This window comes from Hibiscus syriacus, unplaced genomic scaffold (assembly GCF_006381635.1).
Source record: "Hibiscus syriacus cultivar Baekdansim isolate YM2019G1 unplaced genomic scaffold, ASM638163v2 tig00111402_pilon, whole genome shotgun sequence".
Taxonomy (NCBI): Eukaryota; Viridiplantae; Streptophyta; class Magnoliopsida; order Malvales; family Malvaceae; genus Hibiscus; species Hibiscus syriacus.
In genome coordinates this window covers 2,742,217-2,770,124 of record NW_024063082.1, presented here as the reverse complement: position 1 = coordinate 2,770,124, position 27,908 = coordinate 2,742,217, and the positions used below count along the sequence as shown (strand labels likewise).

General features: G+C 35.8%; 2 protein-coding genes, 2 long non-coding RNA genes and 1 other non-coding gene across 6 annotated transcripts; 3 read left to right on the top strand and 2 right to left on the bottom strand.

Annotated features, from left to right (window-relative positions):
- Window positions 1-1,399: 1,399 nt before the first annotated feature.
- Window positions 1,400-2,864, bottom strand: LOC120161744 (pentatricopeptide repeat-containing protein At1g07740, mitochondrial). The gene has a single exon (XM_039171957.1). The coding sequence runs from the start codon at window positions 2,806-2,808 to the stop codon at window positions 1,405-1,407; it is 1,404 nt and encodes a 467-aa protein (XP_039027888.1). The 5' UTR covers window positions 2,809-2,864; the 3' UTR covers window positions 1,400-1,404.
- A 209-nt stretch (window positions 2,865-3,073) lies between these two features.
- On the top strand, window positions 3,074-8,647 carry LOC120162134. Its single transcript, XR_005519533.1, has 3 exons — window positions 3,074-3,136; window positions 3,233-3,277; window positions 8,491-8,647. It is a non-coding gene; the product is annotated as an uncharacterized LOC120162134 (long non-coding RNA).
- Window positions 8,648-9,030: 383 nt separating this feature from the next.
- Window positions 9,031-12,035, top strand: LOC120162132. 2 transcript variants are annotated; one of them, XR_005519531.1, is made up of 8 exons: window positions 9,031-9,120; window positions 9,362-9,556; window positions 9,647-9,795; window positions 10,048-10,140; window positions 10,216-10,321; window positions 10,452-10,619; window positions 11,004-11,177; window positions 11,661-12,035. It is a non-coding gene; the product is annotated as an uncharacterized LOC120162132 (long non-coding RNA). The 2 variants fall into 2 exon arrangements; XR_005519532.1 differs by having other exon boundaries at window positions 11,651-11,726.
- A 1,951-nt stretch (window positions 12,036-13,986) lies between these two features.
- TRNAG-GCC lies at window positions 13,987-14,057 on the top strand. Its single transcript has one exon. It is a non-coding gene; the product is annotated as a tRNA-Gly (tRNA).
- Window positions 14,058-14,440: 383 nt separating this feature from the next.
- Window positions 14,441-15,883, bottom strand: LOC120162127. Its single transcript, XM_039172307.1, has 2 exons — window positions 15,834-15,883; window positions 14,441-15,365 (listed from the first exon to the last, which is right to left on the bottom strand). Exons 1-2 carry the CDS (start codon window positions 15,867-15,869, stop codon window positions 14,532-14,534), a joined length of 870 nt encoding a protein of 289 aa, XP_039028238.1. The 5' UTR covers window positions 15,870-15,883; the 3' UTR covers window positions 14,441-14,531.
- Between the last annotated feature and the right edge of the window lie 12,025 nt (window positions 15,884-27,908).

Sequence of the window (27,908 nt, the reverse complement as noted above, 5' to 3'; positions counted from 1 at the left end):
ACATCTGTCAAGGATTTCTGTATAAAATTAAAAGAGATCAATTCGAAGTCAACGCAAAGAATTATCATGGAGGTGTAGTACGAGTAACATATACAAACGGATAAAAAACAAGTGGAACACAAAAGGGAGGGAAAGAGCAATTATGCAAAGTTTTAAAATAAGGGTAAACTACATGAGTGACCATTCAACTATTGCTTCTTTTCATTTTGACTATCTATATTTCGATTTTGACAATCAGACCACTATTTAAATTATTCGATCAAGCCTTAGGCTATTAACTTTTAAAGGAGGTGATGACATCACAATTAAAAAACTTGTTATAATTACATATTGGGTCCTCAATATTATATATTCTTAAATATATTTATTTATAATATTATGGTGTTAATTAATTCTAGTTTAAACTACTGTATCTAATCATGTGGTATTCTACAATGGTCGAAAAACATGGGGTTAAATTTTAATTAAAAATGGATTTAAAACGAATGAACAATAGAAGAAACAAGTAAATCATAGATCAAATTACAAAACAATCAAATTATTTAGTAAACGATCAAAACAACATTGTTTTAATTTTCAGTTATTAGAATTTACAAATGAATTAGAACTCAAAATCCAAACAAAAAATTTGAGTTGATTTAAACGACTTGAATTTTTTTTAAAAAAAATCGAGTTTTTCCTGCCCCTAAAAGCAAGAAGTCAATAACTTCATACAAAGTCAGAATCCTAAACAAATAATGCTCAAAACCATAGGGGAGACATAAAAGGTTTCCCAGAAAATGATGGTTTTTGTTTTGATAGTCAACATAGTATGAATCAAGATGATGCCACTTCAATACATAGTTCCTTTTTCATAATACTATGAAATCTATACTATTACAATACCAAAAACAAAAGCAATTATACAAAAGTTCATAACTTTGAATTGAATAGAATAAACTTCGTTAAATCACAAAATGCAGCTAAAATGGTGCATGGTAAGGCGGCGGCGAATAACTCTGTTCTTCTGACACATCCGAATCTAAGTAGGTAAGGATGAAGAGGACACTAGTAGTTTCTTTGGTGCATGCAATCACAGGGTTCCTCCACTTTAATCAAATCAGAACCACTGAAGGTATCGACTGGCTTCTTCAGTGTCAACCCAACTCACTGGCGTTGCCTTTATATCCAAAGCAATCTTCAATATTCATAAAGTATAAAAGGCTTCTTTAAGCTCAAAGATAATTGGTGTTTTCACCTGCAACTGTTGGAGAATTTACCTTTCTATTGGTAATCAGAATTAAAATGAAATTCAAATACCCATATTTTATACATATTTGGATACGGGCATGGAACATTCAAAGGAAACCCCTCGTACTTGAATTCAGACCAAAGCAAGGGGAAATCTGCCATTTTTTTAACCGATTAAGAATCGTTATTGACCATGATAATTTGTGTTAAGAGCTCAGTAGTCTCAAAACCACTACAAGCATCCCTTACCAAAGCTCCCCAAGCTTCCAAATCAAGCCTCATTTTCCTCTTCTCAATCTCCTCCAAAACAAAGCAAGCACCATCTGTTTTCCCGCGCCCTAGTAGCCCTGCAACCAACCGACAAAATGTTTCCAACCGCGGACAATGTCTACTCTTCAACATCACATTCAAGACCTTCAAAGCACCTTCGAAATCCCCAACCATGCAAAACCCATCAACCATCATCCTATATGTAGCTGCATTAGGCTCAACACCTTTAATCTGCATTTCAATCAGAAGTTTGTAGGCTTCTTCAACTCTGCTTTCCTTACAAAGATAATTCACCAATATATTATAAATCACAACATCTGGCTTAAACCGCCTTTTCTTCATTTCACTAAGCACTGATTTAGCTTCCTCAATCTCCCCTCTCTTTCCCAGAAAATTCATCAAAACACCGAAGTTAATAACCTTCGTTTTACAACCTTTATATTCCATATCAAACATCATTTTTTTAGCTTCCTTGTATTCACCTAAAGAACACAAACCTTCCATTAACAAAGCATAAGTCACAGCAGTTGGATGCTTTCCTTTCTTAACCATATCTTCAACTACAGTCTTAGCTTTTTCCACGTCACCCTTTTTACACAAATACCCAATAAAACTATTATAAGTAACAACAGAAGGTTCCACGTTTCTTTCGAGCATTTCATCAAACAAATTACAAGCTTCAGTAAACTCCGCCCTTTCCAAAAGCCCCTTTATGATCACGTTGAATGTTACCGAATTCGGACGAAAGCCCATTTCTTTTGACTTATCAAAGAGCTCCTTCGCATCAGAATACCTATCGTTATCGACGAGAATATTAAGAACAGAATTCAAAGACTGAACCGTGCGAACGCAATTAAAAGAAGTCATCTTATGGAAAAGTTCAACAGCTTTTTCAGTCAAATCAGCTTTTCCATAATGTTGGAACAAAGCACAAAAAAGGGTTTCTTTGCAAAGAATATTAAGATTTTGTAAAATGCCAAGAAGGTTTTCAACAGCTTCGAAATTCCGAGACTTTGCAAGCTTATAAATAAGAGAAGAAAATGATGGATAATCATGCTTATAACCCCTTCGGTAATATTCATGGAAAAGAGACAAAGCTTCATCCGGGTCATGTGTTACTTTCATAGTTGCGACAAAAGGGGTTGGCCTTTTTGGGTGTCGTTTTTTAGGGTTTTCACGATTTATTTCGGTGTTCGGGTTTTTAGCACCGAAACTATGGTTATGTTTAGAATGTCTCTGGATTTTAACGAAATGGTTTCTCAGAACTCGTTGAATTTGGTTCATAGGTTTCGATATAGAATGTATCATGGCGGAGAAACAACGTTTAGATTCCTGCGAGGAACTGAGAAAAAATAAAGGAAAAAGAAAACGGCGAGCTGAGAAGGAAACTGTGAGAAAATGGGAAAAGAAATATGAGATTCAGGACAGTTCCCAAGCAAAAACGCCCGCTACCGCTAATTAGTTGTGAATGGGCCGCAAATTCAATGAATTTATCTTGAAGAGCTAAGCTCAGTTTTGTATATGTAGGCCCAAACTTGTTGGACATTAGAGCTACTTAGAAAATTCCATATATCATAAACCCTAATTTTCTCAGGCTCCTTGCAGCTAAACGGATCCTCCGCTTCTCCATCAATAGGTCTCCTTCCTTTCCTCATTCGCTCTGTCGGACTAAATTCGGCTTTAAAAGTATTTTAAACTGAATTTTCGTATTTTTTTTTTTGCTTTGGTTTAGGTTTATAGAACGGGTTGAGACAGCAGCAAACAATGGCTCCAAAAGGTATTTGAATTTGGTTTATGTTTTACAGATTATTAACTAATGTACTACAACAGTTTTTTTTTCAGAAAAAGAAGTTTTGTAATGCTTGTTGAAGTTATGCTCTGTGTAATTATTCTATGTTTGGTTGTTGATATACGAAATGAGATTAAGGGTTTTCTTCTTTACTGTTTTGCTTTACAAGAAAGCTCAAAATGAGCTTAAATTTTATTCTGTGCTGTTTAAATATTATTTATTTCGTTGTGTTAAGCTTGAGTTTTGATTACTTATGCTTAGCTCTTGTCAGGTGTTGTATTTATTAGCCGGTGTACAATTATTGAGCTATTTTTTGTTCCTTTACATGACTACATTTCAGAGCATTCGAATTCTGGATGTTGGATTGTTCACCATTTGATTTGATTTAAGTACTTTTACTGGAAGTGATGTCTCTAGAGCTAAATGTATTGATGGTTTGCTCGATTCTAGAAGTAGGATTGTGTTGTTTGGTTGTTATTGGTTTGCATTGATGGTTTCATCAATTCTTTTATGAATGTGGCTCGGGTTTGTACTTGTAACCAGTGCCCTCTTGGAATGTAACCCCCACAGACCGATAAGGGTAAACAGATCCGATCTGAGGTGTCACATTTGGGCCACCGGAGCGACCCACTGTAAAAATAGCGGAAAATTTAAAACTTTTATTGAAACATGTAACTTATAAAATCAGTTGTCACTATTTAAAAATAAAACAGACGTCCAGACTCGTATATAAATCAAAATACAATTACATGCCTCCTAATCACATGTACCATACTCTGCAACAACGCCGGAAGAACTCTCTTACTGATATCGATAGCTGCACTGATACAATTCTTTTAACCTGAAAATGTGAGTAATAGAGTGAGCTTCGAAAAACTCAGTAATACAGAACTACCAGATGATGATGATGAACGTGTAGATACAGATAAATATATATTTCCTTATTGTGTCCGAACATTTACAGATTTTTATGCTGAGCAGAGATCCTACTGATATTTCAGGTGGTAACAGACAATGAACTTTCAGTTCAGATGGAAATATTTTGGATGACTAAATTCAGGAGATCAGAATAGGTTATCTAGTGTGTTCCCGCAAAACCTGTGAAAATATGCATATATTTTCTTTTAAAACAGTGGCAATTCAAAACATATTTTTATTCAAAAACCATATTAATCCATCTAACCAAACACACCATAATGTGTAGGTTCCCTAGAATCATACACCACCAACACACCAAGTAAGGCCCTGAGCACAAAGCAGAGGATCCTGCAGTAACGGTAACGATAACTTCCTCCAACAACACCCTCACATAAAACATTTATCAAAAGCCATAGTAATCCCTCCAACCTAACACACCATAATGTGTAGGTTTTCTAGAATCATACACCCACCAACACACCATAATGTGTAGGTTCCCCAGAACCATACACCCACCAACACACCAAGTAAGGCCCCGAGCATAAAGCCGAGGAACCTGCATATATAGTAACCTCCAACAATACCCCCAAATAAAACATGTTCCGTCCGTAAACAGATATATCAAAAATCAAAACATAATTCATGTCAAGTATCATATCAAAATCCAGGTCAAGTATCAGATCAGAATCCAAGTCAAGTATCAGATTAAATTCCATGTCAGATATCAGATCAGAATCCATGTCAAGTATCAGATCAAAATTCAAATCGAAAATCAAATAAAATATTCATGTGGGTAGGGAACACACCAGAGTTTACATATATTATTCATAAGTACAGAATAATCTTATCAGACAGAGAAACACGGATCTTCAATATACCGATAGAATGTTGGGATTTATAATCACTATTGGAAGAGTTCAATGACTGATGGAATCATAAGTTATTCAGATTGAGACTTATCGAGATCATATCTTATTCATACATTTTTTTTGAAAGCTCTACATAATCAAAAGGGTATTCAGAATCCTTTACATCTGAGCTACTTATATTTTCAGATATAACCTTACTAATTTGAGCTGATAAGGGAGAACAACGATTCAGAAATTTTACAATCTTTGTCGATTGATCAGATTAACGAGTTACTTGATATGAATAATTCCCATAACTAATGCTCATCGATTGGTCAATTCTTTGTCCTTCCAGTGTATTTATTTATTTTATACCTAACATTCTTATCCATAGATATTCCAATGTTCTTTATTTCATTTTCACGCTTCCACAGTATCATGAAATGCTGACGTGCTTGATTTATAGTTCATGACCCATAAAAAACATTTCATTATGTATGTTCGTTAACGTTTCCAGACTCATCCAAATCACTTATTTAATCATTAGTCATTGAGGTTACTTATTTCATTTAACAGTCAAGTCTATACCGGTTACTTAAGAGTTTTCCAGAGTAAATCGAACATTTTCTGAATTTCGGATACATATTGTACTTTCGTTCAGTTCAGAATTCGTGGTTGATTTGTCGAACAAATATCCAATTCTTAGTACTGAATATGATCTAGAGTTTAGTTGAGTTGAATATTTTCAAATTTATCATCGAGCCAAACTTGAAAAGACGAACACGCATTCCAGTAATATCTATGCCGTTCAGGTATTGACATAGCTTTAGAGTTGATCTACTCACTTAAGTTTTGTTCTATAACTTTTAAAGGTAGTCCAACACCTATGTTTATTTGAATTCCTTAATTAATCCAAGACATTTACTTAATATAGGCCATAAGGGTATTTTGGTAATTTTGGTGTTCAATTTTATTCCATTCATTTTAGAGCTCGAGGATATCCAATCATTCTTGAGCTTGGTGGTATTCTTGGGTCATTTCTATTACAGGGGTATTTTGGTCATTGTACAGATTCAGTGTACTTTAATCATTTCCTTCCGTCTGATCTTACTATTAAATTCGATCTTATCGTTTATTTCAGTCATTTCGAATAATTTTGACAACAGAACAACCCCGACAAATTGTTCTTCAGGTATTTACTCATAACTCGGATATTTTCGGGTCAGGTGCCTTCTCAGATTTTACAAACGGAATATCAGGAATTTTCCTGCACTAAGTCAGGATCTTAACAATTAAATCCGTACTTAATCGAGTTAAGTACGAATCCCCTAAGTATTTTCTCATTCAGAGTCAACTCAGATTATTCTACCTCTTAAGGGCATTTCTGTAATTTCTTAACCAGATAATTTCGATATTAGCTCTTAACGAAAATAATATAATTTAGAGATCCTATGATTAATTGCTTTCTTGAACACTCTCTGATCTTGAAACGGTTCTCTTAACAAACTTCTAGTATCCTTCACAAACTCTCATAGGATTAAAATCGGTTATCCATAATTTCCAAATAAAACTAACATTTCTTATGCACATTAATATTTTTATCAGATCAATATGTCTGTAAAATCCTCTTATCTAACTTCCATATTCAAATCTTGTCTTTTTATAACATAAGGGTATTTTCGTTATTTTACCCTACCAGAGTATTATCATAATTTCTCATCCAAGTACCTTTAACATTTAACCTTTGATAAAATAAATTATAAGTTGCAGATACATGGTTGATTCCTTTATCACTAATCACAAACTTGTAATTTAATCTAACAATTTCTCAATCTCTTATATTAGTCATTCGATCCGTAATTAGTTACATAATTTCTATCACATCATATCGAGTGTATAAATTATTCAACTCCACCAAAGTGACCAACATTATCTTGTTCATACATTTATCAATATAAACATGTTCCATAAAGCATAAAGAGGTAGTAAAATATTACCTCGATTTCCGTGCAATACTGATCGACCATAAAAATTCCATTCAAACGTCTTTGATCTTCAATTCAACTTCCAATAATTCCTCAGATACATATCAACATAAATTATATCAGAAACGGAGCTTAATTGCGATAAACGGATCGAATCAGGTGATAAATCAGTGAAAGACAGCTTACCGGGTTCGAATTTGGCGAACGGACTTCGGATTCAAATTCAGGACGTCGAAAGTATAAAATATGACTTTTCGGAAATTTGAAAATTTCGGTCAAAATCAAAGTCAACGGGTTTGACCGACAATTTCGAGACCTTCGGGTTCGAATTTCGAAAAACGAACTTTGGAATTGGATTTAAAACGTCGAAAAATGTCAGGATAGGTATACTCGGTCAAAGTCAAAGGTCGTTTAATGACCAGTCAAAGCCAGTCAAAGTTTTGGTCAACAGTGGTCAACGCCGGTCAACGGTCAACGGGTCGGGTCAACGGGTCGGGTCGGGTTGTGACCGGTCAAACCAGTCAAATTTGCTCCAAAATCGATCAAACCGGTCATTTGGACCATCCCCACGCGCAGTGGCGGCTCGTGAGTATTGTTCCGGCAGCGTAAAATTCACAGAAAAATTTTTAAAAATTATTTTGAGCGATTTCGAGATACTTACAAAGCTCGGTTCAAATTTTTGAACGGCGGAGAGCTCGATTTCATCGAATCGGAAACTTTGACCGCTTCACCTCCTCATGCGTCGTCGTCGACAGAGACCAAGGATGACACCGGCAGACTCGGAACGATGCAAGGAACACGATGGTGCGGGAGGTGTCGTAAATGGATGACCCGATCGTCGTGAATCGATGAAAAATCAACTAAAATTGAGTTATTACCGACGATACTTCCGACTGAAATTAACGACGAACGGCGACGATTCATGACGAAAGGTTTGGGGGGTTTTGTTCCTCGCTCGACAACGAACACGATGGTGGTTTCGGCTCGTCGATCGGAGGTCGGACGACGAGTAGATCAGAGTTCAAAGAGGGGTTGATGAAGAGGAAAATCTGGAAAAATTTCTCCAGAAAACATACAGGAGAGTGATTTATAATTCTCTCCAAAATAAAAATGGGTAAATCATGGGTTTAGCCACTGAATTTCTTACACTTCTTTAAGCGGTCTGCCAACTTTAAAATTTTGCAATTTAATCCTCAATTTTTTTCCAAACTACCAATTAAATTCACCACTTTATAATTTCTTAAATTTAATCCCTAAATTGAGGTGTTACATGGAATGTCATCAGAGGTGGTTAACCAGAGTTTATTGAAGTGATTTCTGTAGGAAATGTTCTTCGCATTGGCATTAAAATTGCATTGCCTAAGTTTCTTCCCTAATACAATCTATTTTGATAATGGTGTTCATATTGTCTTATCATTAGTTATGTTGATTATTGTTGTACATTATGCAGCTGAGAAGAAGGCAGAGCCAAAGGCACAGGCCTTGAAGGCTGCGAAAGTAGTGAAATCTAGACCACTTTTAAGAAGAAGACTAAGAAGATCCGTACAAAAGTTACATTTCACAGGCCAAAGACCTTGAGGGCCCGTTTGGATCAAGTATTTTATCATTCCCGGTAGGAATTTTTTTTTTCCTTACTAAAGATACCCATGTTTGGTTGGGTAAGATTCCCAAGAGAGGGTAATGTTTCAATAAAATGGTTGTCCCTTGTTCCCATATGTAATGGGGGTAAGGGGGAGGTAAGATAGTAGGCTGCCCCCAACACTAAGTTGAGAGCAGCTTCCGTAGGAGACCTCCAAATTATGAAATGCCCTCCATGGGACTCGATCCCACGACCTCAAGGTTAAGAACCTTGTGCTCTACCAACTGAGCTAGATGGTCATTTCGTAATGTTTCAATACCAACAGTAAATTTAGTGTGTTTATTCTTGGGAATGTTATTCCCATATGTGTCTCAGGTATTTTTTTATTCCCGTTCTTAAGGGCTAAAATACCCTTCTTTTCCCGTGAGCTTGCCTCTGCGATATTTCTTCTCCCGTGAGCTTGTCTCTGCGAAAATTCATCGTTTTCCCAGTGATCTTCTGGTAAGATTTCTTATCCCGTGAATTTGCCTCTGCGATATCTTCTTCTTAAGGTTTTGGTTGCTTTTTGATTGAAAATTAGTATAGTCGATTTAAGTTAACCTCAATAGATAGTTTCCTTTAAACGCCTAAACTACACTTTCCCGATCCCTCTTCGTTCCAAGAAACAGAAAGAGGCGGGGAAACCGTTGATGAAATAAAAGAAAAGAGTTTACGGTTTTCCTGATTTATTTGGCAATGGTAGGGATCATGAATCCAGCTTCGAGAGTTTATCCAACTCAGTGAAGTTTGCTGGTGACTTGAGTCCAAAACTAGAGTTGTGTCGTCAATTGAAGCATGATTTCTTGGAGGAAGACGCTGCTGCTTTGTCCGAGTTCCTTCCTCGTATCTTCGACCTTTACTCGGACCCGTCCGGTCCTGTTCGCAAACTTGCTACCCAGTACGCCTCCTTTGAAATCCCTACTTCAACCCGCTATGCCTTAGTTGTTTTTCTTTATTTCTTACAAATTATTTTTTAAATTAAATGTAGGATTATTGGTGAAATTGGAGTGAAGTACCTCGAATTTGTACCTGAAATTGCACCCTTTCTGATAACTGTTTTGGAAGATGCTACACCTGTTGTTTCCCGACAGTCTATTTCTTGCAGTTCGTTATACTCTCGAAAAGATTACAATTCAGGTTTGTTTCCATAATCTTATTTTGTAGAATATTAATTTGTGAATACTAGATTTTCATGGATTCAATTATTGATAAGGAAAAGCGTTTAGTTTTGTCTTCACTAACTGTTGCATTGTATTTCATGTCAGTTTCTAGAAGGTGATGGATGATTTGACATCATTTAAGCTTTACATTAGGCAGTAGTCTATTTGCAGCTTGCTAACTTTAAGTTGCACCTTCTACAAATTCACATGGTGTTTGTGTTTGTTTCAGGGCCATCAGTCCAGTGAATTGGTTAGTGATCTTGAATCAACATGGTCGTGGTTGTTAAACTTAAAGGAGAAGATATATTCTATAGCTTTCCAGGTAGCTTTTGATTCTTTCTGTTTCACGACGATTCAAAATTTATTCATTACCTGATTCATTGTAAAATTTAATCAGTCAGGAAGTGGTGGGATAAGATTAGTGGCATTGAAGTTTGTTGAAGCAGTAATTCTTCTTTATACTCCTAATCCTAATGGCTCTGCAGAACCCCCTTCTAATGAAGGTAATTTGCTTTAGATAGTTGTCTCATCAAGGTTAGAGTGCTTGATGAAAAAGATTTTCATAATGTCATTTTAGTACGTTATTGACTAGCACTTTAAGAAATTTTATGTCCTATTCAATTTACTTTGTAGGAACCCAATAAAGTTTAACATAGCTTGGATTCATGGGCGCCATCCTTTTCTCAATGTCGGGGATTTGTCAATTGAAGCCAGTCAGCGTTTGGTTTTGTTGCTTGATCAGCTTAGATTTCCAACAGTAAAGTCTCGAACAACATCTATGATTGTTGTTCTTATCAACAGGTATGGCATCCATTCAACTTATTTCAACCGACTCTTTTCTTGGCATTCAGTTCATCATGATACATGAAATCTCTATCTTTAACACTGATATGAATTGTGAATAACCAGGAAATGATATCTATGTAAAACAGTTCTAATTTTCAGTTCTGTTATAAAGATGAGAACTGAAAATTGTAGTTTAATCAAAAGTTTCCACCAGAAGTCCTGAGAAGAAAATTTATTACTGGCATAGCTATTATCCTTGCATATGAACCTTTAAATGTCCACTTTCTCATTCTGTGGTTAATTTAAGGCATCGACGGAAGTGCAAATTTTGGTTTTCACTTTTGATTATATTTCTGTTTTTAATTTATTGGGTTTCCATTGTTTTGTCTTTGATATCAGTCTTTCAGCAATTGCAATAAGCGACCAGCATATTATGGACGCATTCTACCAGTTTTACTCAGTTTGGATCCCCCAAGCTTTGTAATCAAAGTGGTTCATGTCTATGGAGCACATCATACTTTGAAAAATGCCTTACTATCATGCTTGAAATGTACTCATCCAAGTGCTGCACCGGTATATATTTTATACTGAACTTTCTTTTTCAGACTGTTATCAATTACTAAGGTTGCATCTCTCTTCTTCTTCGGTATTTTGTTTACATTTTACTTGTGCAAACCCAAGTGCCGCACTTGTATTTGTTTTATATTAAACATCCTCTTTTAGACTCTTATCCATTAATAAAGTTGAATCTCCCTTTCTACTTTGGTGTTTCTTTTACATTTTACTTCATCCGTGAAGATATTTGTTTTTCATGTACCTTTACATAAGTTGCTTAGTACTTTTGGTAATCATGAGAGATGAATGGGTAGTCTTTTATACTCTTTTTTACCAATCAGGTGTGTTCTCTAATATGGTACCATTACTTATTTTTACTGGTTTATTTACCAGCATCTATAGTACCGTTATAACTGTACTTCCATTACTTGGCAGCCATCAAGCATCAAAGTTGAGTACCTTACCCACTTTTTGTATGTACTTTTTTTCAGGTTTATACAGTGGCGGGATCGTTTGCTTGGTGGTTGTTATCCTCCTCTGCATTCACAGCTCTTGATGGTTGCTATACATATATAAGCTGGTCGGCAATGAGGTCCTGCTCTTAATGCCAAACGTTCTGTTGTGGAAATATTCAGACAGTTGAGATAGGTTGTCTTCAGAATTCATGCAAATCCTAGCATTGCAATAGCCATGAATGTTCCAACCCTGAAGTAGATGTCATTAACACTTTTTTCGAAAAGCAATCTCATGACCGATAGCTTAGAATAATTCGGACATGGCCAAATTAGCAACCACTTAAAATTGTTTTAGAATTCTCTTTAGATACAAGTAAACTATTTCACTTGTCCTTTGTGTATGATCCGAAAGAAATTAACGGTCTAGTATGTTCAAAGCTTGGCCTCTGTCGGTTTTTGTATGTTCTCAGAGAAATTACAGGTTGAGAAACATGAATTATTGGGTTGCTTGCTTTTCGTAATCAGGAATTAAGTACAAATCAAATTAGGACTGAGTATTAATAATTTTATTAAAATATTAGCAAAGATAATGATGAATGACGGTGAAATATAAAATTATAGACAATATTATTTTTAGTGTTATATTTTTTTATTTGAATTATGTTTTTGTAATATAAATTCATGAGATAAATAATAATGATAAAATATGCAAAATTAAGGATAAATATAAAAGATAAATAAATAAATTATTGTATATAGAATATATAATAAATATTATATCTTAAATAACAAAAATAGTTTACAACTTTTTATTATTATGAATATCTATGATAAATTATTGTATATAGAAGAATGTAAACCTTGTCGATTGAAAAATACAAAAAACCTCTCAGTTAATGCGTCACGTATGAACTGAAGTTAGTTTTCACAATGTAAACATTTAGTTAAATGTTGATGTAAAATTTTAATATATTTTTACATAAATTATGTAAAATTTAATACTAATAAAAATAAAAATAATACATAATATATTTAAATACTCAAATAATATAGTATCTACAGATAGAATTTTTATATAAATAATTTTTATTTAAATATTTAGAATTTAACTTGTTAAAAAATATAGAACAAGGACAATTTGGTAAAATATACATTTCAGTAATCTTTTATTCCTTCAACTAAACACTGTAATCTTACATTCCTGCTAAACCAACCAAACACAGTAATGTAACATTCTCAGTAATCCTATTCCCTGGTAATCTTTTATTCCCAGTAGTAATCTTACATTCCGTGAACCAAACGCGAAAGATAGGAATCCCAAGTATCAACACATTAGTGCTCTACCAAGGAACAGGCTCGATCATTATCAGATTCTCAAGTTTCCCCTCACAACTGAGTCGGCAATGAAGAAGATTGAAGACAACAACACTTTGGTTTTCATCGTCGACGTTTGTGCCGACAAGAAGAAGATCAAGGATGCTGTCAAAAAGATGTATGATATTCATGCCAAGAAGGTGAATACCTTGATCAGGTAAAGTCATACTTGTCCTTGTTAACTATTATCATATCCATGAGCTAATTGCATTTACTGTATAACTCAGGATATTCTACTGTATGGCATAATCATTTCTGCATAAGTTTGCATATAAGTAGGATATTTGACATTAATTGGACAGCCCTTTGCTATCTGGGCCTTGTCAAAACTACATGTGAAGAAATGCAAAAAAAAGATGTATTATTTAGAACAATATTGCATTATCATCTCCGGGTCTTGTGGCTTTCTTTAGAACAATGATGTTTTGAACAATAATTCATGTCATCTCTATATATGCGTGCAATGGTTTATGTTTCTTGTTATTCAGGCCGGATGGTACAAAGAAGGCATACGTTAGGTTAACTCCGGATTATGACGCAGTGGATGTGTCAAACAAAATTAGAATAATCTAAAGCTAGTTGGTGATTATTTCCTTGTTTTGAGCATTTGAACGTTTCTGCAAAGTGTAACACTGTTATTTCGAGAGAGTTGGATTTAGTTTTAGCTTTGATATTTGAGTGAGAAGGTAATTTTTGATGTACTTTTGTTTTGATACTCGTTTTAAGTGATTCAATGATTGATTGTTAGCAAATTGTCTGCAACAACATTAATTAAGTAGGCAACATTCAGGGTATAAACGTTTGACAGACTTCAGATAACAAGCGACAGGTATAACCAGTTGGCATTGGAATAAATATAATCAAATCTATATATTTTATCCCGCGTATGCACATGAGTAGGTGTACTTGCATTTGAAGTTCATATTTGGTTTTAATGTAACGGTTTTTTATTGTGTTTCATGGTATTTGAATTGTGTTCACCGAAACGATTTTCAGAAGCACCGGTGGTCTAGTGGTAGAATAGTTCCCTGCCACGGTACAGACCCGGGTTCGATTCCCGGCTGGTGTAAAATTTTGCTATCTCGACAGGAAACAAACTTTTTACCACCCACCAGTTTGCTCTCATGGTCCAACACACCACTGCAGTACAAGTACAAGAACATGACGAGACAGAAACATCACAATTCATCTTCACAAAAGGACAATTTGGAAACCGGCACCAAGACATGGATGGTATCAATCGGCAAAAGGGTAATAATATGCTCAAGAGATTCAATCTCCTCTTCCTAAGCTAAATTATCATTAAAAGCAAATCATATTATGACACCATCAACACACTTGGAACGGCATCAATAATCAATTTCTCAGAAAGATAAGTTCGAATAAAATTAACAAGAAATGCGAAATCAGAATATACATAACACAAAACTTAACAGAGTTGAATGGATCTGCCAATATCATTCATCTATCAAATTCAAGCCCAAAAACAAGTGTATCCAATTTACACCCACAATCCTTGATCTTTACAACAAGAAGACGCTAATCATCTTCTTTTTGTTAAGTCATAGAAACCTTTTGTTGTTTGACTAATGTTGATTGGAGAGTCAAAACCAGCACCTTTGTTCAACATCCGTGTACTGCTAAGCCCCGAACTTGCAAAGTTCATCATCGAGGCCGAGCACTGGTTCACCCGTTTCTGAGCCATGGTTCTATTTGGATTGGCCAACGATTTGGCGTCATGAGTTTTGGAATCACAAACACCTGTAAGGGAAACAGAGGGGATTTTGAAAGCTTGAAATGGGGGAGGATTCCTCCAACGAGGAAGAGGACCAGCAACAATAAGTGTTTGAAGAAGAGGTCCAGCTTCCATTACAGCCTGCAAAAGCTTCCTTTTTTGAGGCAAACTTCTACCCTTTGCTATATCATCAATAATAGCTGTTGCAGAATCAATGTTGGTCACCAACGGAACATTGTGTTGGTTCCCAAAACCCATCATCTTGCAAGAATCAGCAGCGATTTTCCAGGTTGAAAAGTCTGGTGAAGTAACAGCGTCGAAAAAAGAATCCCCTGGGGAGGAACAACCGAGTGAGTGATGGTGATTGTAAGCATCAGATAAACTGTTGGATTCAGTGATGCTTGAATTTGCTTTTACAGATGTTGCAACTGGATTTTCAGAACGGGGGTGTGGCATTAACTTGTTGATCAACATCTTCAATTGTTCCCTTGCTTCGTCTCTTTCTTTGTAAGCAAGCTTTATGAGACCCAGCAGATGATTTATTTCTTCACTGTGTTTTCTTTTCTGTTCATCTGCTTCCATTTTGAGGGACTCTAGCTCCATCGTGGTGATTTGAAGCCTGAATTTCAGTTGATCTACACCCTGTTCATTCAGAAAACAAGGGTTAGTGAAAACATATGAAAATAATTCCTTGAAAAAGACATCGGATTATGGGAACACGAAATATTACTAGTCTCCTAAAATTATCCAACAATGAGATAATCCCAACAAAAAAAAAAACCGAAAAGCGTCTGACATGTGATGTAAAAACAACAAGAACTTGAAGCAAACATCCATTTCCATCCTCCCTACAAGAAACGAAAAACAATGATGCAGAACATACAAGAATGGGGTTTTGAAAAGACAATTTGATTTTGTGGTAGTGTTTCTGTTATGAAGAAAGAAGTCAAGACCTGTAAAGTAAAAGTCAGTATTCCATATCAAAGAGCTACCATGGAAAGAATTAAGTAAGGTAAGACTCGACATCATCTACATACTAAACGCAGATTACACCTCTGAATGGGAAGAAAGTAGTTGAGAAGATGAGAAAAGGGAAGGAACAAAAACAACCACTTGATAATTCCACATGGAACCCAATTCTTCCATTCTAGTGAAGCAAAGATGGGGAGGGAGTTAACTTAGATTGTCTAGTCAGTCATTTTATAGAACAAATCAGAGGCAAATAAAGACAATAACAGCCAGACTTTTTTCCTTTCACAATGATGTAAGGAAAGCTCCAAACTTTTCACTTACCATAAATAAATTACACTTTAAATAGATTCTCATGGTCATTATGGTAGAATCGTAAATATTATATTGACCTTTTTAACTTAATTTTTTTTCATTTACAACATTAGAATTCAGCATCAAACACTTGACAATTTATCAGGACTTTTGTCTCTTTCTTGTATCAAAATTCACTCCTTTCCCTCCATTATATATGTTTAGTCATCTCTGAATGAATAAGATTTTGCTTTTGCATTGAACTTTATATATGGAATGTAATGGCTGTTTCTTTCTAAACTTAACGCGGTTTTGCCCTTGTTTGTGTGAAAGCAAAGCTTTTATCAACTACAACTCAACTGGGTTTATGATGGGATTTGTTTTATTAAAATATATGAAGATGAGTTGAAGGTGTAGAGTTGTTCCATTAACAAGGCTCCCTACTTATTTATATTATGTGCTAAGAGGGTGTCCTAGATTGCATTCTCAACTGCCCAACCACTTCATGTTGTTCTGTTTTCTTAATTATTTTTTATACTCTTCTCATATCAAGGTTTGGAGCAATCTAGCCAGAAATGATCATCGAACGAGAGGACGGAACGAACAGTCGTCCTCTAAAAAATAAAAATGATCATATATTTAAATTTTTTAATATATTTTCTATTAAAAAATTATTTTCATTCCTTAGAGTTTTATATGTTCATTTATTTCTAAAATTTTAGACGTTTATCTTCAAACATAAAATCACATGTCTATTACTAAATATAGCCATGGTGGATTTCTGTTCCAATTAATGTCACATGATTTTCTGAATCTTTGTATGTATTCTGAATAAGCGGATGAAAGAAGTGACAAGACATCTATCAAATGTTTCAGTTCATCCCTAGATTTGGATCTTAATATTTTTAATAAATACAATTTCGATTAATATTTCAATATTCTTTGATTTAAAAGGAAAGGATAAATTTTAATTAGCTGATTTTTTCTGGCTATAATTATGAAGATAATATCACCTTTGACTCCTTGATATTATCCTTAATTAATATACTCTTGCCTCTGTTAGGCTCAAGTAATGGCTAGTAGGGTGGATGATGATGGGAGCCTAGGTGCCTTGCATCTCCAACATTTGGGGGAAAATCTTTTAATTCCTTTAAAAAGTTAAAAAAATTTAATTTGGTCCCTTTAAAATTTTAAGAAAATCTTATTTATTATCAAGATCCAATATTAATAATAAGTATTATTGCCTATTTTGTTTTCATTCCTTTTTTGTTTTTTAAATTTAAATCAATTATAGATCATATCCCGGTTCAGAATCAATTTAGAATAAACTATACAGGTGACCACTCAACTATTATCTCATTACATTTTGACTATCGATGTTTTGATTTTGTCAAACATATCATTCAACTATTTAAATGCTTCAATCAAACGATGATCATTAATTCTTAATTGAGGAAGCGACATAACAGTTAAAAATTTGATATACTTGTATATTTGGTCCTCAATAACTATACAATCTATCAATTTGATAATAATTAAATTCTATTAAAATAAATCTACTCTCTAATTAAATAGTGACACATGTCACTTAAAAGATATTTTCTTTAGGGCAATAGTTGAATTGATCACCCATGTAGTTTACCAACAATTTAACTCAACATTAAAACTCGACCCTAAAATGTAATCTAATCCCGATAAAATCACCTCGTTTGTGATCCAATGTAACACGACATAAATCCTTGTGTCACAATACAAGTCGTACTAAATTTTCTCCAATCTCTTTTTTATATCATTCATGTTAGAAGAATAATTATATGTTGAGTAATTATGGGTACAACAGTCTTAATATACGGTTTAGGAAAGATCCTATCAGAAATATTATTATATTTTTAATATTTTCGGTAAAGTGTTACCTAAAATATTATTTTTTTACCCAAATGATTATTTTCGTTAACTAATTTCCGGTAGAACCCAATATTAACATTTCAGGTAGAAAAAATAATGTTTTAGGTAGCATTTTACCGGAAATATTAAACATTTTAGGTAGCACCCAATATTAATATTTTCGATTGAAAAATAATAATATTTTAAATAGTATTTTACAAAAAATATTAAAAAATAATAATATTTCTGATAATATATTTTTTTAACTGTATATTAAGACTTTCGTACTTTATACATCCCCTTATATGTTAGGAGGAGTCGACGAGCGGTTTTCGATACACTTTCACATGTCATCTGATATTATTATTTAATATATATAATATATAAAAGAGAAAATCGCCTCAGTGACCAAAAAAAAGTTATAATATACGATTTTAACCAACTTTTTTTGGATTTGCCAAAATGACCAACAAAATCGCAACGCGAAATAAAAATCGCAACGTGATCCCCAGAATCGCAAATCAGTTTCCAGAATCGCAAATCAGTTTCCAAAATCGCAACGCGATTCTTGAAAATCGCGATGCGATAGTACAAATTCGCATTGCGATTTTCCAAAATCGCAACGCGAATATGAAAATCGCAACGCGAACACATAAATCGCAACGCGTATCCGTAAATCGCAACGTGTATCCGTAAATCGCAACGCGTATGGGTAAATCGCAATGCGTATCCGTATATCGCAACGCGTATCCGTAAATCGCAACGATAATACATAAAATCGCAACGCGTATCCGTAAATCGCAACGCGATATTTAAAGCGCCATTATAATCGCTACGCGTATTTTATTTTCAAATTACAAAAAGAATATTAAGACAAAATCCCGTAATCGCAACTCATAACCTAAAACCTAAAATCACAACTCAGTCCCATCTCCATCTCTCACTCTCTACGGCGAAGAAATCCGTCCCCATCTCCGAAGATTTCCGTCCCCATCTCCGGCGAAATCCCTCACAACCATTCACGGTCAGAAATCCCTCACAATATTCAGAAATGGAAAATCAACCTCCGAGGGTTAGTTTTTTTAATTATTTTTATTTTGAAATGTTTGCATTATTGTAGGTTTTTCATATTGAAACTGATGATAAGTTTACTGGTCATTTCAATAATAGATTAACCATTTCACTTAGATTTCATTTCGCGTTACGATTCTGTCGTTGCGATTTTCATTTCGCGTTGCTATTCTCTCGTTGCGATTTTCAAGTTAGTATTTGTCTTTGTCTTTGTTCTGTCTTTTGGTTGAAGTAATGCAATCCATTCAAGTTTCAATTTGCAGAAGAGTCGCAACGAGATAAATGAAAATCGCAACGAGAGAATGACTGTCGCAACGAGAGAATCGCAACGCGAAATGGAAATCGCAACGAGAGAATCGCAACGCGAAACCAAAATCGCATTGCGATTTTCATTTCGCGTTGCGATTCTCTCGTTGCGATTTTCATTCGCGTTGCGATTCTCTCGTTGCGATTGTCATCTCGCGTTGCGATTCTCTCGTTGCGATTTTCATTTCAACCAAAAGACAAAACAGTGTTGCAAATTTTAGTTTAAAGAATAAACTACTACTTTTTATGTTTATTGTTTTTGGTATATCTTCACAGTGTAGTTTTTGGTATATCTAACTTGGTATGTTTATTGTTTTTGTAGAAATTTTTTTCGGCTCAATTGACCTTGAGAAATAAAGTCAGCCTGGCCACTACAATTGCAAAGAAGCTTTCACCTGCTCAAAGACAATTGTTTGAGGAAACCTGCTTCGGGCCATGGCTGAGAGTACAGCATCCGGGTGGAGATGCTAATTTGACCCATTTGTGGCTTCAGACCATGACATCAAATCTACCCGACAGTATACAACGTGGTGAGGAAGAGATATGGTTTCATTTTCCACCAGCGTATACTTGCTTTGGGCGGAAGGAGTTCTGCTTAATCACTGGTCTACGATTCGGACACGATGATGTAGGCCGGTACACTCGTCATATCGCCCGCCCATCATGGTTATCCCGGGTTTTTCCGGATGAGTCAATGGAGAAGCCGAACCTACATGTCGACGACCTGAAGAAATTATTTAATAAGAAAGCTGGTTTCACTCGGATGGAAGACGTCGATGTTGTCCGAGTATGCCTTCTACTACTTGTGTATGCCGGCTTTTAGGCAGAGAGGCCAGACAACCTATTCATCGGGAGCTAATAATATTGGTAGAGGACCTGAATGCATGGAATCTGTTTCCGTGGGGTTCGTATATATGGAAAGCTACCTGGACTAAGTTGTCGTCTGCCTTTGATGACCGCAAAAGTTTGCGGGGCGATGGGTCCAAATACACTTTGTCAGGCTTTGTTTGGGCCTTTAAGGTAAGAATTTCTATATAATGTTTCTAAAATTATAATTAATTATTTAACAATTACTAATTTTGTTATTATATTGTTTGTAGATTTGGATATTCGAGGCTTTCCCCAGCATGCGTACATATGCAATAAAAACGTCAAATGATATTCCCAGGGCTATTTCCTGGAAGAGGAAAACTCTGTTGGATTGGGAAGACTTAATACCATATGCCACAATAAATAATGTAAGTTAACACAAATACTTTCATATAATATATAAACAAGTTATTAATAGTAGACGTTTAACTTTGTTTGAGTTTTTATATTTTAGGAGGCCAACATTCCATTACAAAGACTGACACCCACGGAGAAAGAGCTTGCCACTGATTGGTGGCAAGCTAGTCAGAATTTTTTTGATGGCACGGATGATGAGCAGCATCCACTTCCTCCAATTCGAGAGCCATCACCTCACCTAGAGCCATCACCCGATCGACCCGACTATACATCTCTAGAACGAGAGCCATCACCTATCCCGTCACATCATCGAGCCTCTTCTCCACCATCACCTCATGATAGGCGACCGGCAAAGATGCCACGACTCCTATCTCCCTGTTCTCCACCTCCACCTCAACGGGATGAGTCAAGGGAGTTACGTGATGAGGTCAATGCCTTGCGTGAGGAGATCGGTACTCTACGCGATAACGATGGTGCATGGCGTGTGGAGGTGTCAACTTTACGTGGTGAGGTTGCCGCTCTACGTGAGATGATAGTATCGTTGCAGAATGAGGTTCATACTCTACGCAACGAGGTAAGTTTAAGATTTTCCATATTTAACTTAATGATAAATTTACTCGTAATTTCACTTAGATTAGCCATTTCACTTAGATTGCTTAGTAAATTTGTTCGGTTGCTGCCAATTCTGCTAAACTGTGTATTCTTTAACACTGTGAAATAGTATTTGTCTTTGTTTTGTCTTTTGGTTGAAAGTAAATTTGTTCGGTTGCTGCCAATTCTGCTAAACTGTGTATTCTTTAACACTGTGAAATATATTTGTCGTTGTTTTGTCTTTTGGTTGAAAGTAAATTTGTTCGGTTGCTGCCAATTCTGCTAAACTGTGTATTCTTTAACACTGTGAAATAGTATTTGTCTTTGTTTTGTCTTTTGGTTGAAAGTAAATTTGTTCGGTTGCTGCCAATTCTGCTAAACTGTGTATTCTTTAACACTGTGAAATAGTATTTGTCTTTGTTTTGTCTTTTGGTTGAAAGTAAATTTATCCATTCAAGTTTCAATTTGCAGAAGAAGAAATAGTTTACTTTCGCAACACGAAACTTAAAATCGCAACGCGAAACCAAAATCGCAACGCGAAATGAAAATCGCAACGACAGAATCGCAACGCGAAACCAAAATCGCAACGACAAGATCGCAACGCGAAATGAAAATCGCAATGCGATTTTCATTTCGCGTTGCGATTCTTTCGTTGCGATTTTCATTTCGCATTGCGATTCTGTCGTTGCGATTTTCATTTCGCGTTGCGATTTTGGTTTCGCGTTGCGATTTTAAGTTTCGTGTTGCGAAAGTAAACTATTTCTTCTTCTGCAAATTGAAACTTGAATGGATTGCATTACTTCAACCAATAGACAAAACAAAGACAAATACTAACTTCAGGGTATTAGTTTGAAACATATTTTTCTTTGTTATCTGATGCATTTTGTGAACTATGATAGAATAATGACTTGGGTGAATACAATGCAAGTTTGAAACATATTTGTCTTTGTTTTCACTGTTTAAAGATCATGTCTGTTTATTTACTGATTTTTGTATTTAATTATTTAGCGGCCCGATAGAGTGGATGCTTTACGTCGGGTTATGCTTGCACGACGGAGTTCACGCATCAGACAGCGTGCACGTGCTATTAAGTCTCCGTACACCCCAATAGTGCGAAGACACCGCAAGAAGAAGCCCGACTCGCCTGTCATCCCTCAAGAGTCCACTCCTATCGTTGAAGAGGCCCCCCATATCATTCCTCGAGAGTCCCCTCCCACCGTTCAAGAGGCAACTGTCATCGTTGAAGAGGTCCCTCCCACCATTCCAGAGTCTGATTCACATGGGGTAATATATCGAAGTATTGAGAAACCCCCACCAGTTCCGGACATGATGGATGAGAGTTGGCTCTCGTATGAGTTACCGGCCAGTACCATACCGGTATCTGAAGAGGAGAGGGAACAACTACCGGACACAATTTTGGATAACACCCTTTGGGCTAAGACCGCAGTTGATTTTTATCTACATGAGCGGAGCAAGGGGTGTTTCACTGACATATGCAAGCTCACCGATGATATCTTTTGTTGCTTGAACGGCCTTGGTGGGGCGTATTATTAGGGGTCGAAGACAATGGCTATTTCGATGGGGGGGTAAGTCTTATATTTTCTTATTTCAATTTGATTAATTTTTTTTTTTAAATTTATGTAAGTCACTAATATATGTCTTTTTTGTAAAACAGCATATCGATGCGTGGGTGACACGTCTTCTAATAATAAGAAAACTTAAGAAAAATAAAAATATACGATATACAATAATACCGACGTCTTTTCACGCCGTTCACTTGAAGAATGCACGAGATGAATCATTTGATTTGGGCAATGGACAAGCTAAACTTTATCCTGCATGGTGGGAGGTCGATAAGGTTAGTATTTATTTTAGATTGAGTTTAAAGGTTTTATGAAATAAGTGCGCAAATGAATGAATTATTACTTATGATTGCAGGTGTTTATCCCTGTTTTGGAACGTAAACATTGGATTCTCGTCGAGCTTCAGCTCCCATCCCTTAAGACAATAGTGTATGACAGCATGATAAATTACATATCATTGGCTGATTTAAGAGATGTTATTAAGGGATGGAGCTCTCATTTGGCTAAATTCTTGGATGCGATCAATTATTGGACTCGTTCTGGAAACAAGAAGCCAAAGAAGCTCAATATTACAGTTATTAGAGACGAGACCGCGCCACAACAAACGAGCGGAGCCAGAGGAGATTGTGGTCCTCTCGTATGCTTGGCGTTGGAGCGTTTGACGACGGGAAGCATCAAGTATCTACCTCCCACCGATAGAGATAAAGCTGCAGTAGGCTTGTGGTTTCGGCATTATATGGCTAAATCGATATATACGAGACGCTGCCTACCTGCATCCGCGTTATAAAAATGTCCATAAACAATTGGTAAGTTTATACTTATAAATGAAAATGTTTGGTTAAGTAACTAGAATTCAATAATTTGCGTAGAAAGTGTTGTTTGAACAAATGTTTGGTTTCTGCAGGTTAATCTCAGAAGTGAACTGCGTGAAAATGATGTCGAGCTGCAAAAGTTGATTCAATAGTTTAATTGATTGTTTTTGATTGTTTAATTGATTTGTAAAAGTTGATTCAATAGTAGATGATCGGAAATAAGAATTATTGCTTATTTTTTGATTGTTTAATTGATTTGTAAAAGATGATTTGTAAAAGTTGATTTGTGTAATTGATGCGAACATAATTCTTATTTGTGCTTGTTTAATTGATTGAAATGTAATGGTTGATTTTGTTGATTTCAATATGCATTATGTTGAAGGCAAAAATGACTATCGCAATGCGAAATGAAAATCGCAATGCGAAATGAAAATCGCAACGAGAGAATCGCAATGCGAAATGAAAATCGCAATGCGGAAATGAAAATCGCAATGCGTTTATAATTTCGCATTGCGATTATCTCGTTGCGATTTTCATTTCGCATTGCGATTTTCATTTCGCATTGCGATTCTTTCGTTGCGATTTTCATTTCGCATTGCGATTTTCATTTCGCATTGCGATTTTCATTTCGTATTGCGATTTTAATTTCGCATTGCGATTATGTCGGTTCGATTTTCATTTCGCATTGCGATTTTCATTTCGCATTGCGATTCTCTCGTTGCGATTTTCATTTCGCATTGCGATTTTCATTTCGCATTGCGATTCTCTCGTTGCGATTTTCATTTCGCGTTGCGATTTTCATGTTGGGATTTTCATTTCGCGTTGCGATTGTATTTTCCGTGTTGCGATAGTCAAATGCATGCCTAATAGTGATAACAACTGAATAACAAGAGTTGGTTAAGTCAAAATGGTTGGCCTGAGTCATTAATTCAACTGAAAATGTTAAAAGTTCACACATAAAATCCACATAATACAACGTTTGCATATGAGCTTTTGATGGCAACGTTTACATAATACACATAAAATGTTAAATGTTAAAACGTTTACATAATACAACTGAATAACAACGTTTACATAATACAAAGTTCACACCATATGAGCTTTGGATTTTGATGAGGATCCATATTTTGGTAGAGGAAAAGATGATTTTGATGGCACTGGTGATCCACATGTCAACCTTGTATGACCACTTTCCTTGCACCGACTACATGTCGATTCTTCTCTTCACCCTTAGACGGTATACGATCGTGACTTTTTGGTCGGCCAGGTAGCCTTCTGTCCATGGCTGGTGGCAAAACTGTTTGTAAGTCATCTGGTATGTCCCACTCAGAAGGATGTGGAATAGGGTAGACAATCTCGGCATAAGTCTGTCGATAAACTTCTGTAGTGTAGCAATCCATAGCGTATGCGCTTGAATCATCTTGGTTTAAATGAAGAGCAACTTTTATAACATGGCCACACGGATAACCAGATGTTTGCCATTTCATACAACTACACGTCTTTGCATTTAGATCGACTAGCCCATTTAAGTTATTATCCAGTACTTGAAACAAAGTGTTTGAACATGGTTCAACTCTCCATGACGTTGACTTCACAACACGTTTCGTTATCTTTTTTTCAGTCCATGGTGTAACACGATGTTCCAATGTTCCTGTAAATTTAAATAAACAATACTTAGTAAATATATAAATATGATAAGTTACGAATTCAAAGAAATAATACCTGCATGGTTTCTTTTCTTGTAGTACCACTGTTGAATAGAGGCTCGAAAAAACTCCATTAACATAGTAATGGGTAATTTCCGGGAATGACGACTTAGAGCGTTGATTGATTCTGCACTATTAGACGTCATGAAACCATATCTTGCTCCAAGTTGATGTACTCTTGACCATCTTTCAAACCCGACATCTTCTAGTGTTTGAGCACACTGAGGCAAAACACGTCTTAAACAATTTATATGCTTATTGAAATCCACTTCCCGATAAGCTTTTACAGCCTTCCAGTATGTCCATTTGTGCTTTTTTATACCAGCAGACCTTGATTTTAGATTTCTATACAAATGAACACCACAAAGTCCATGAAAAGCATCTGGGAAACACCTTCTAACAGCGTTGTCAATTGAGTTTGCCCTATCGGATATGATTGTCAGATTGCTAATAGGACCTATGCAATCCCTAAGATGCCCCATAAACCATGTCCATGAATCAGAGGTTTCAGATTTGCCAACCCCGTAAGCTATTGGCAATATCCCATTGTTAGCATCCATGGCTACTGCTAATAAGTTTACTCCAAGGTATCGACCTTTCAAATGTGCTCCGTCAACTATAATAACTGGGCGCATGCAAGTAATAAACGAACGAATCTACAAAATAATATACACAAGAAATATAATCATTTAAATGTGAAATGCATGTAACTAACAAAAATGAGTCAACAAAATTATATTGATTTACTAACCGTAGCACCAATGGCGATAAACAGCAACTCAAAGCGTCCATCTCTATCTGTTTTGATATGAGTTACCGACCCAGGATTTTTCAGCTTTAAATTGTGACAATAAGCCGGCAGTTGGGCAAACGATGCTTCTGGCGACCCCCTCAACAATTCCAAGGCATAACATTTGGCTCTCCAAGCTTGAGAATATGATATACTAATCTTGAACCGAGCATTCATGTCAGTCATAATTTCATGTCCCCGATATACCCTGCCATTCAAAAACATTAACTCAGCCAGAAAACCACCCAACACCTTTTTGTTTGCCTGTCTATGGTGAGGAAAAACTTGGGTTCTTGAACATGTATGTTTATCAATAAAAGTCCTAACTTGAAACATTTTGCAATCTTTTATTCTCTTTGCAATCATACGCCACGTACAGTTTTGTCAATCATACACCTTGTTTCGAAACGATCTTTGCTTGATTTGTTAACTTTTAGTTGATAGCCATCTTCCACACATTTCGTATATAAAGCTATCTTCAAGTCTTCCTTTGTATCAAAACAATCATCTTTCTTGATACGAATAACTTTTGTGTAACAATCAACTGCTTTCTTTATCAACTCTTCTTCCGGTATCTGAAGTAATTCTGGCATATTCCAGTTATACGCCCGTGGCATTTTCTTTTCTTCGGGGACTTTTTCTTCTTCTTTTTCTTCTTCAGGATTATATGAATTACAGAATGGATGTTCAACATGTTCATTCACAGTCGTAACTTCCTCCTCATTATCATCAACATTACATTCTTCGGCAACGGCTGTTTCATCATCAAAATTCGGGTATTGACCAATATCAATATCATTACACGCATGGTCTGTTTCTTCTTCTGAAACATCATCAAAATCCGTGTATTGACCAATATCAAAGTCCGGATATTGACCAAGACCAAATTTCGAATACTGACTAGTACTCACAATTTTTTCTGTTGGCTCATCATCGTCTAACTGGTCAATACGAAAACCGGAATTTGGTGCTGAAAGTTGATTGGGATTTGGATTAGAGAAAGGTTGTGGGTTTTGAGAAAAACTTAGTTGATTACTACCCGCTACTGACCCAACAATACTACTTCTAGGTTCAACAACATACAATGTAACATCATCTTGTGAAACACTAATGTAAGCAATGAATCGTTCAACATCTTCATTGTCGGTTAACAAATAAACTTTACCATTTCTCTGATAAGATAGCCTAAATCCACTTAGGGGCTCTAAATTCAATTTATTTGAAACACGTAGCATTAGAGTTTCATAAGTTAACTTTTGTAAAGACAATTTTAGTTGAAGATTTATGGGTAAAGGCATATATTGTAAAACACCATTAACATTATCCCATGACCCTCCAAAACACAAATCTATCCAAACATGATCAACATTAGATGATTTCATGGTTGTAACTAAACAAACGAGATGCGAAACTAAGACCTGTTGCCGGATGGGGAAGGATGTCGTTGGATATAGGAACGGATGTCGCCGGAGAGAGTGATAGATGGAGATGGAATGAGTTGCGATTTAGGGATTTAGTTTATGATTTCAGTGTTATATACCCAAAATTTCAGTGTTGTGATTTACAGATTCTCGTTGCGATTTACGGATTATCGTTGCGATTTACAGATTCTCGTTGCGATTTACGGATTATCGTTGCGATTTACGGATACGCGTTGCGATTTACGGATTATCGTTGCGATTTACGGATACGCGTTGCGATTTACGGATACGCATTGCGATTTACGGATACGCGTTGCGATTTACGGATACACGTTGCGGTTTACGGATACGCGTTGCGATTTACGGATACGCGTTGCGATATACGGATACGCATTGCGATTTACCCATACGCGTTGCGATTTACGGATACACGTTGCGATTTACGGATACGCGTTGCGATTTATGTGTTCGCGTTGCGATTTTCATATTCGCGTTGCGATTATGGAAAATCGCAATGCGAATTTGTACTAT

What these genes read in the sequence shown, in the direction of transcription:
- LOC120161744 (XM_039171957.1), bottom strand. Translation starts at nt 2,808, where the DNA reads ATGATACATTCTATATCGAAACCTATGAACCAAATTCAACGAGTTCTG.
- LOC120162127 (XM_039172307.1), bottom strand. Translation starts at nt 15,869, where the DNA reads ATGGAAGAATTGGGTTCCATGTGGAATTATCAAGTG. An exon ending in CCATGTGGAATTATCAAGTG is followed by an intron (nt 15,366 to 15,833) that starts GTTGTTTTTGTT and finishes CTGAATGAACAG; the next exon opens with GGTGTAGATCAACTGAAATT.